This window comes from Athene cunicularia, assembly GCF_003259725.1.
Source record: "Athene cunicularia isolate RWA chromosome 4 unlocalized genomic scaffold, athCun1 chr4_part3, whole genome shotgun sequence".
Taxonomy (NCBI): Eukaryota; Metazoa; Chordata; class Aves; order Strigiformes; family Strigidae; genus Athene; species Athene cunicularia.
In genome coordinates, this window is record NW_020799100.1 from 379576 (window position 1) to 389185 (window position 9610).

At 52.2% G+C, this 9610-nt stretch overlaps 2 protein-coding genes across 2 annotated transcripts in view; one reads left to right on the forward strand and one right to left on the reverse strand.

Moving 5' to 3' along the window:
* The window catches only part of LOC113480136 (60S ribosomal protein L36a), a 2747-nt gene extending 367 nt beyond the window's left edge, over positions 1-2380 (forward strand). The window contains exons 2-5 of the mRNA XM_026848755.1: positions 49-205; positions 420-487; positions 2106-2228; positions 2313-2380. Of these exons, the coding sequence (XP_026704556.1) occupies positions 49-205; positions 420-487; positions 2106-2228; positions 2313-2333 (369 nt within the window). The 3' untranslated portion in view covers positions 2334-2380. The remainder of the gene's footprint in view (positions 1-48; positions 206-419; positions 488-2105; positions 2229-2312) is intronic.
* Positions 2381-3733: 1353 nt separating this feature from the next.
* GLA (galactosidase alpha) lies at positions 3734-9604 on the reverse strand. Its single transcript, XM_026848344.1, has 7 exons — positions 9490-9604; positions 9027-9201; positions 8619-8796; positions 7034-7125; positions 5938-6099; positions 5140-5337; positions 3734-4919 (listed from the first exon to the last, which is right to left on the reverse strand). Exons 1-7 carry the CDS (start codon positions 9558-9560, stop codon positions 4656-4658), a joined length of 1140 nt encoding a protein of 379 aa, XP_026704145.1. The 5' UTR covers positions 9561-9604; the 3' UTR covers positions 3734-4655.
* Between the last annotated feature and the right edge of the window lie 6 nt (positions 9605-9610).

Here is a 9610-nt window from a genome sequence, read left to right on the forward strand (position 1 = left end):
CGGGCTGCGCCGGGACGAGAGGGCCCCCGGGGCGCCGCACTTTTCTAGCTCCCTCCTCCGCCCCTGCGTGTGCTGACCGGCTTCTCCCTGCTCCTCCAGGTGAACGTCCCGAAAACTCGGCGGACCTACTGCAAGAAATGCGGCAAGCACCAGCCGCACAAAGTCACCCAGTACAAGAAGGGCAAGGACTCCCTGTACGCCCAAGGTGAGGCCGGGGAGCCTGCGCGGGGCCCGGGCGGTCGTGCTCCGCCCCAGGGTGATGGTTGTGGGCCGAGCATGTGGCCGTGGGAGAAAGGGGGTGTTTTCTTCTGGGTTGTACAGCTGCAGGCCCCCGGGTCTGCTGGGGTTTGGTAAGAGTGCCTGCTGTGCTTGGAGCGCGTCTGGAGTTGTTGCCTAAACAGAGGCGTTTCTTCTTGTAGGAAAAAGACGATACGATAGGAAGCAGAGTGGCTATGGGGGCCAGACAAAGCCCATCTTCCGTAAGAAGGTGAGTGCAGCTCCTGGACATGCAGCTTGGCAATCCGTACACCCAGCTGATGAGGGACACTTCAGCCTCCTGCAGCCTTGTAGCAGTCCTGTGCTCGAGCTGTGGCATGGCAGCTCTGTGGTGGTGGTGCTGTCTGGGGAGTGTAAGCTCCCCATCCACATGTGCTCATCTTCCTTGCTGCCCCGCCTCATGTAGGTGCTCCTTTTTTTGCAGGAGTGACATAGCATGTGTTCGCAGAGCAGGTTCTGCAGGGAGCCTCGATTCTGTGATCACAGTTGATCCTTTTAGTGAAAAGAGTGTTTTCCTCATCGCTTGCTGCAGATGAAGAGTATGGTGAAGGGAGGGGGAGCCTGCTGCTTGCTCTCTTTATGTTCTTGAAGTGTCAGTAGTTTATCACTGAAACGTTTTGCTGGGTTTGTGAGACTCTGCACAGTGAGGCTGTCTTCACCAACAAAGGTATGGTAGAAGCGAAATGTGTGCAACTCTTTGGGGGGTACTGCAGAACATGACATCATTTTTTTGCGGTCTGCTGTCTCTGGGGAAATCCATATTGCTGAGCCAGGAAACAAGAGCTGCTGCATTAGGTCTTTACAATCTCAAAGCAGCAGTGGAAGGGCAGCAGTGCATTCTGTTACAGATGAGTTGCAGAAACCAGCTGCTGTCACCCTTGCTCTTCAGTGTAGGTACCAGGGACTGTAGTCGTGCAACATGTTTTCCTTCTGTGTCTCTATCTCCTGCCAAATAGTTGGGACAGGGGGGAAATCTGATATTTACAGCAGGGAAGGAAAACCCAGTGGGCTGATTTATTATAGTTTTTGTGTGAACTGTTTAGTTTGGCTTATAGAATTACTTGGGTCCTTGCTGGAAAGCTCTGGTGTTCTGGTGGAGACATTCAGGAAGCCTTCCAGCAAGAACAGAAAAATGAGAGCAGTTTTTCAAGTTGACTTTCTGCCAGGAAGTGAAGAGACCTTGCAGAAAATGTTTCTGCAAGTGGGGTGCCTGAAGCAGCTGTACTGCTCTTGCAGTTGTATGTTGCCATCACCATTTCTGTTTTCGTAGTCAGCATTATTGATTAGCCGAGGCTTATGACAGGTAGTTACAGCTCTGTCCAGCTGTGTGGCCTTGCAGCTTGGGATTCTTCCCTCTGTAGTCTTGGGTTTCATCTAACTTCTCAGTAGTTGTGGGCCAGCGTTAAGCACGTTGTGTCACTGCTCTTCTGGGGAAGGTTTGACAGTCATGTTGCTTTCAGGTGTTTCTTCCGCCCGGCTTTCTGCTGAACTTCTCTTGAGCACTGTCAGTTTGTTCTCCCCCACTGCAGAAGTGCCTGTTCCTTGGTGTATTCACTGGCACAGACTTTCTTCCGGCATGGCTGATCTCTGCTGGGGACCAGCCCTGACCCACTGAATGCTTTTGCCACTGTCCTTTATTGGGAAGGTACAGATTCACTAAGATGCTTATTTTAATAAATGGAGCCTGTGTTGGGAGAATTTTTCTTTACAGTTTTGAGAACAAGCTGCTGAATCCTCAGGAGTGCAGATAGCAAGTTTTTTCTGAAAGCAGCAGTTTGTCTGCTTGCAGACACTTTGTTCATTTATGTGCTCTGTTCCTCACTTCCCAGGCTAAGACCACGAAGAAGATTGTGCTGAGGCTGGAGTGCGTGGAGCCCAACTGCAGGTCCAAGAGGATGCTGGCAATTAAGAGGTGCAAGCACTTTGAACTGGGAGGAGACAAGAAGAGAAAGGTAGGTTTCTGTACTGTGAGTGGCTGAGAAAGCGTGGTGACATTCAGTGATGAATAAACTTGCTCTGTTTCTTCCTTCTTACAGGGCCAGGTGATCCAGTTTTAAGCTCCATCTTGTCATTATGGACCACATTAAAGTATTTGGAATGATCAGTTGCTTGTTTTTATGTATCTTCTCTTGTTGATGGGGTGGGACTTGAAAGTACATCAACCCAACAGGAAGGTGCTGCTTGCAAAGCTGCTTAGTGAGTGAACAGTTTGTAATCTGAAGGCTTTTGAAAAAAAACCTGCTGATGGCTGTGATCTCCTTACTTTGTTACCAAGAGGTGGTTTAGAATATGTAGAGCGTGAGGCTCTGATAGATTTTTGCACCAGTGGCCTCTCTGCCTGAGCGTTGTGCTGCTGCTTTTCTCCAGGCTTATGAGCTGTGGTAGAAGGTGGCCTTCAAAAGGACCTCCTCTAAACTTCTGCAGTTTGTTTCATTTAAAACCGTTTATGTCTCCATTATAGCAATTCCATTTCAGGAATGCTATGGTAAATTTGAATTGTTGGTAGATGAAGTAGTGATTGGAGGAAAAAAAAAAAAGCTGAGTAGGCCTCTTTCCCTCTCCAAGCCCTCATCTGGGAGGAGAGGCAGGTAAGATTCCTTGCACCTTGCTGAGAGTAACCCCCCCAGAGCAGCCCCTGCACTCGGCTGTGCCCCTTGTTACAAACAGGGGCAGTTATGCTGCCCAAAGGGGCAACGCATGTGCTGGAGCTGCTTGTGGGTTTGGGACCGGGGGCTTCCAGATGAAGTGTCCTCTGCACCGTCAGGCAGTGGCTCCGTGCTGGGGCATGGCGGGGACCTGTGTGCTGTGTCTGTGTGTCACGGTAGCTCAGAGATGAGGGACAGCCTCGTGCCTGTGGTTCCTGCAGAGCTGTGCTGTCGCACGCAGTGACGGTGTACTGGGACTTGGCTGCCTGCCTCCTGTCTCTGACTGCTGTTGGCACCCCTTAAAATTTTCATTAAAAGAAAAAGCTGAAGCACAGCACTGAGTTTCAGATGTGACTTAATGTGGTACCTGACATGGACAGGATCACCCCTCGAGGCAGCGCTGTGCCCCTGGGAGCAGGGAGGCCCTGCCAGGGGGTGCTGGGAACATGATGCAGAGCACTCAAGAGTAACTTGTGAAAACAAGAGCTGGAGGATGGAGAAATCCCTCTTCACAGGGACAGAGAGCACTAAGTTACTGAACAGTAATGGAACATGTGCTGCTGTTTATTCTGTACTGGCTGGTGTGATTAGCATTTTCAAAGTCCTGCTGCTTAAGCTGTTAGCAGCACTGGCCTCAGCCTCTGCTGTGAGATGGACTGTATGGCTACACTATCAGCTTTACCTAGTGCTGTTTGGAGTAATTGTGACAAATTTCACAAGAACTTAGTGACTGGAACAAACTGGCCTGTTTTCTAAAATCTGATTTAATCTCGGAGACCATGCTGTACAGTGAAACTAAGAAAAAGCTTAGCCTTTTTAAGGGACATTTTAATCAAAGTGTTCAATCACAGAAATAAGAACAAATCAAGATGTCTTGATTGTGTAGTAGTCAGAAGAGAATGTACTTGGACGTGATGGTTGTGTGTTTAAGTATCCATCTCCTGTTTTGGAAGGACCTGTGTTATTCAGCTGAAAGGCTACTGCCAGCAGTACGGCAAGCACACAGGTATTTCTGGAAGGTGGCTCCCTGAGCAAGGGGGATCCCAGCGAAGGGTGGAGGGAATTGTCATACAAAGAGAAGTGACAGCCAGGGGTGAGGGGAAGACTCCTGGGGTAAGGAGGAACCCTCAAAAGCTGAGGCCCAAGGCATGATAATCACATTTATATACTAAGCAGGCAGCTGTCAAGAAAGCAGTTGCTAACAAGTGCAGTGCTTTAGGCCAGCCCCTGAGTTTTCAGAAGGTAGACAGATGTCCATGCTCTGAGGAGAGTGCTGTGTTTCTTCTGCAGGGGTAGGAGCAGCTTTTCTTGTTCTTGGACTGCATGCCCCAGCTGGGCAAAGCAAAAGCAAGGCAGTGTGTTTCCCCTATTGTCCCTGAAACGGTCACAGGTGTCAGATGCTGCATGTGTCCTTTGCATTTCTTTGGTTGGTAGTGGCACTGGGCATCAACAGGAGCTGCTGCCCTGCTGGGGCCTTATGGCCTCTTGGAGGAGAAGTTAGGTGAGATGCCAGAGAAAGGGTCAAAGAAGAGAAGCAGCACCCCTTTCTTTGTTACCTCTTGGTGATGGAGCGATGGGTATTTGTCAATGAAGGTTCAAAGTCCATGTGGAAGCACTTGAGTAGTGAAAGCCTGAGGAGAGAACGAAGGCACCCCACCTGGAGGAAGGAGACAGGCTTCTTGGACAAGAAGTTTAGACAGTCTGAGACTTACAGAAAGCTTGTCTTTGTGCCTCCTATAGTGCCACTACTTTCAGCAGCACAGTGCCAGTTGGGTTCACCTCCACGCTCAGGGAAGACACCCAGCTGTAAACCCCCCAGTCCCGGCTGGCTGGCAGGACCTCCTGCACGGTGCACGCTGGGTTGCAGGCCAGCCCGTTGCCGAGGAAGGTGAGGGGGAAGGTGAAGTTCTGGGGTCCCCCAATCTCCTGCTGGTTAAGCACTGCCACGGCGTAGGCTCGGCCAGACAGAGGCCGCTCCCACAGCTCAAAGTTCTTGTCCTGCCGAGGAGAAAATAAACCCAGGGTTTACGTTAGGGAAGGCAGAGCTGGTGGTCCTCACGCTTGTCTGCTTAATCAGGCTTCAGGAACAAGCAGCCTTGCTGGGCTTCTGTTCCCAAACCCTCAACACTCCTCTGTAGCCCATGTGTTCCCAGTGTCCCCTAGGTGAGAGACTGGCTGCCTGTGCCCCATGCTGCACCCTGGCCCAGTCCTGCTGTACCTTGGTGATTTGGTATCCCTGCTTGCCCAGCAGATCCTGGTTGATGGCGATCACCTCTTTGTTCTGGAGCAGCCACTTGGCCTCAGGACTAATGTGCCGCAGGTCGTTGGACATGAAGAGTGGAGCTGCCATCACAGCCCACATTGCCATCTGAGTCACTGCCTGGTCCCAGCTCAGCCCAAAGTTTCCGATCACCAGCTGTGACAAGAAAACAGAAATGCCCTGTTGTGCTGCCTGCTGAGGAGAAACTGGGCCACCAACCCAAGCACTGGTAACTGACAGGATGCTGAAGGTGGGACCCCCTAGTTGGGGACTAGTTAGGCTGAGCACTGGGAGCAGGACCAGCTGGTTGGGAAAGGCAAGGCATGACTAGTGTAGCAATTTAGGATGAACTACTGGTGGAGCTAAAGAAGGATCCTTAACTGGGTAGGCAGCACGGAAGAATCTGCTTTTGGATACAGCTATTCCTTCCTTGCAATGCTGGCATCCAGCCTGGCCCCCAGGGTTTTTCCCTCTAGTGGGAGATCAGCGGTTCCGAGATGTCTCCCACTGCCACGCCTGTGTTCGGAGCTGGCACTGCTTGCAGGCTATGTTACAGGGAATTCCCTGGCACTGTCTGTAGCTGTAGTTCTCCTTCCTTTTCCAGCCAGGGATCCTCTCATCAAGTTCTTGATCCTAGGACCCTGTTAGAGCCCTTCCCCTCAATGTTTCCCTCCCTTCCCATCCTTCTGAGCCTACAGCTGACAGAAGAATTTTTTTTGCTGGTGCTGCAAGGGAGGTGGGCATTGCTCTACTTGCCATGTCAGGATCATTCCAGCCGCCTGGCCCAGCTATCTTCACAATGCTGTCCTGGTGAAGTGCTGTCCAGTCCAAGATACTCTTGATGCTGCTCCAGGAATCATAGACGTCAAAAAAGTTCCTCCAGTGATTGCAGTAGTGTTTGATCTCCGTGTAATTGGGCTGCCAAAACATTGAATGTGATTAGCCAGAGGGCTTGGCTGTACAAGAAGAGGACTGTACACAAGGCTAGACTGGATGAGGCATAGTTTGGGGGAGAACTATGGTAATACTTCCCACCACCAGCACTCTGCATGACCTAGTGCATGTTGATTCCCTAGGTCACCTTGTGCCCAGTAACTCCAGTCTGCCACGTTCCAGACAACACTATTGCTTCCCCTGGGAGAAGAGCTGTGGCCACTTAGCTCTGTTAGAGAATTCCTTTGAGTGCTATTTTACTGAAGGTGTGACAGGGCCAATAAGATTAAAGTGTGACATCCCATTAATTACTGCCATTTCTTGGGTTTACACCCTTCAGTGACTAATGCATTTAACTCCCAGGGGGAGGGAACGGCACCATCCTGCCATGGTGGCACAGGGGAGGCCAGCTTTGGGTGCAGAGCAACATGCTGGTTACGGAGCCTGGCTGACAGAAATCTGTCAGCAAACAATATGGAGAATTCCTATTAAAGAGGCTGTCCTAAAATTTCTCTCCTGGTCCCTAGAGGTGACTGTAAGGCTGAGTTTGCAGCATTCCGTGTCCTGGAGGAGTAACACCAAACTATCTGCTAGCTGTGTATCTGCATTGCCAATGGTTTGTTGCTTGGCTACCTGGAAATAGAAAGCAGATGGATGCTGCTGTGTTCTCTGGCATGCTCCAGCTGGGCTGTGCCTTCGTGCTGCAGGACCCTATTGAATGCTTTTCAGCAGAGTAATGACTCACCTCAGGTATACTTCAAGGCTCTAGAGGAAAAAGTGGTTTTCCTTCACCTTAAGAGTCTTGTTCTCTGTCAGACCAGAGAGCAGAAAGTTTCTTGGGTGGCTGTTTTGCAGTCCTAATGCTTTTCTGTTCTTTCCACTTTCAGCCCCACAACAAGCCTTAAGAAACATTCCTTACCTGCTGTAGAGGCCTCAAGTAGAAAGGCCACTCACAGGAGTACACAATGCTCCTCCCAGTGTTGTTCAGGGCCAGAGACATGCGCCTGTAACCTAAGGGAAGAGGGCAGACAGGGGTTACACAAGCTCCTTGGTCAAACAGAGGAACTAATCCAGTGTCACAGGTTCAGGTTTCAGTTCCACTCTTGCAAAATCGAGGCTGAACACATTATTGTGGCTGAAACAGCACAGGGAAGACAGAGGACCTTAGTCTGCAGCCAGTCTCCTGCCTCCCAAGGACAGGTTGAGCTTCTTCACAGCTTTGCTACAGGTCATGGGCAGGCTTATCACTCCGAGACTGCTGATCTCTTTGTACATACAGTCATGGGACAAGGCTGCAGTGTTGCTGTATGGTATTTTTGCTTCTAGGTATCTGGGAAATACAAGTTGGTAGCTATCAAGCTGCTGGGTACAGCTTTGATGAGTAATGTTACAGGAGTACGTTCTTAGGAGGCATCTGCACCGTATGGACTGGGCAGGAATGCAAAAGCACTACTTTTTTCCCATCCTTGTCCCCAGACAGCTCTGTTAAGTCCCTTTTCATCAGCAGACAGGGAACTAAAAGTTTGCTGTCCTGCCTGGAACTGGTTCAATACAAGTATCTGGGTTACATGTATGATCCAAGAAGAGCTTTCATCTCAGCTGTGACAGTGCTGAGCTGTGCTCCTGGTTGTGGCAGCTGGCATATGCCCCACCAGCTGGCTTCAAGAGGATTGTCCCTTGGGCAGGTTCTCCCTGCCAGGCAGAACCAGGAGCATGTACAGGATTCCTGCTGCCAAACACTGTGGTGCTGACTGTGCCAGCAAGCAGCAGAAGCCCAGTCAAGAGAAAACCACCTTCTGAGCTGCATCATTCTGTCCATAGATCTGCTCCTGCGGCACTGGGATTTGCTTGTGCTTGCAGAGTCTGTAGCCAAGCTCCCTTGGCACGGTGAGCTGCTGACTTGCTAGCCTGCATGCAAATAATTTCTGAACTGGGATTTACACTGGTGTGCTTTAAAATGAAAACCCCAGTAGGATTGTTATGCCAGAATTCCCTTCATTTTTTTTATCTTAAAAGCCTTGATAACTGCCCCTTTTACAGCTGACACAAGCTGTTCTAGCTTCAAGCTGATCCACCCTGATACGGCCTCCCAAAGGGATTATGGGTTAAGTGTGTGAAACACTTTGAGTTCTCCAATAAAGGCACTGCAGAAGGGCAAAGCCTCTGCTGCATTAAGAGCTGAGGCAGCAGTCTCACAGAGAGCCCCCAGAGTACACAGTCAATGTTTCCACGCTCAGCATGATGTGGTCTCTGGTGTGAGAAAGCTGCTTTTTCAAGCTGTGCACACCACTGAAAGCTCCAGGAGGCTGAACAGGTAAAAACCACTTGGGCCAGCAACACTCACTACCTTGGGCTTGGGAACAGAGTCTCATACCTGCTTTTGTAAGCAAATCCTTTAAATGAGTGCACTCAGGGAAAAGCAACTCCCCGGAGCCCACCCTGGGCCTAGAATTGCTGCTGCCGGCAGAACAGTCCCACTCCGTGGGCTTCCAGCCCACGCCTACCTTCTGCCAGCAGCTCCAGCGTGTCAGAGTTGCAGCCATCAAACTTCAGCAGGTCCACACCCCATGAGGCAAACGTCTGGGCATCCAGGTCATAGTGGTTGTAACTGCCAGGGAAGCCAGCGCACGTCTTGTTCCCAACATCGCTGTAGATTCCCAGCTTCAGCCCCCTGGAGTGGACCTGCGCTTGCAGGCAGAAAGAGAACAGGGGATGGGGCAGCTGTGATGCAGGAGACAGTGGAGCTGGGGCGTCAAGGGAAGCAAAACCCCACGATGGCAGGCAGGGCCTTAGCTCAGCAGCTGCGCGGCCATTCCCCACCCGGCCTTCCCTCACCTCCCCTGCTCCCAGCACGGCTGCAGGTCGGGTTGCTGGCCGCTGTCACTGCCCGCGCTGCGGCAGGTAGCACTCACATAGTCGGCCAGCTTGCGGATCCCGCTGGGGAACCGTTTTGGGTCAGCCTGGAGCCTGCCGTGTTCATCACGCGTCGGGGCCATCCAGCAGTCGTCAATGCAGACAAACTCATAGCCCGCATCCCTCCAGCCCTCGGCAGCCATCACATCGGCCATCTCCACAAAGAGCTGCTCGCTGGGCACGGGGAGGCAGCACCACCAGGAAAGAAAGCGGAGAACGTGGCAGCCCGATTTCTAGCAACAATATGACAACCGTGCTGCCCGGCCCCGGTACGGGGGCTGCGCCTGCCATGGGGAAGGCGCACCGGGTGCCAGGGCCGCAAAACACCGCGCCGGGCCGCCTGTCCCCAATCCGGACACTCCCAGGGCCGGTGCCTGGGGCTCCCCTGGGGCCGGTGTCACCCACCCCATCCCCGGAGGCGGGCCCGGGCCCCGGGGCACCCCCGCCCGCCACCGGCAGTACCTGACGCAGCGGCGCGGGTCGGTGGCGCAGTCGGTGGCGCAGAGGAAGCGCTCCCAATGCAGCCAGCCCATCGGCGGCGTCCGCGCCAGCCCGTTGTCCAGTGCTGCCGCCGCCAGCGCCG

Coding starts and splice junctions, on each gene's coding strand:
- GLA (XM_026848344.1), bottom strand. CDS start 9,560: ATGGGCTGGCTGCATTGGGAGCGCTTCCTCTGCGCCACCGACTGCGCC. Junction 8,797..9,026: donor TCCGCAAGCTGGCCGACTAT/GTGAGTGCTACC, acceptor CTGCAAGCGCAG/GTCCACTCCAGGGGGCTGAA. Junction 5,338..5,937: donor GCTGGAATGATCCTGACATG/GCAAGTAGAGCA, acceptor TTCTTGTCACAG/CTGGTGATCGGAAACTTTGG.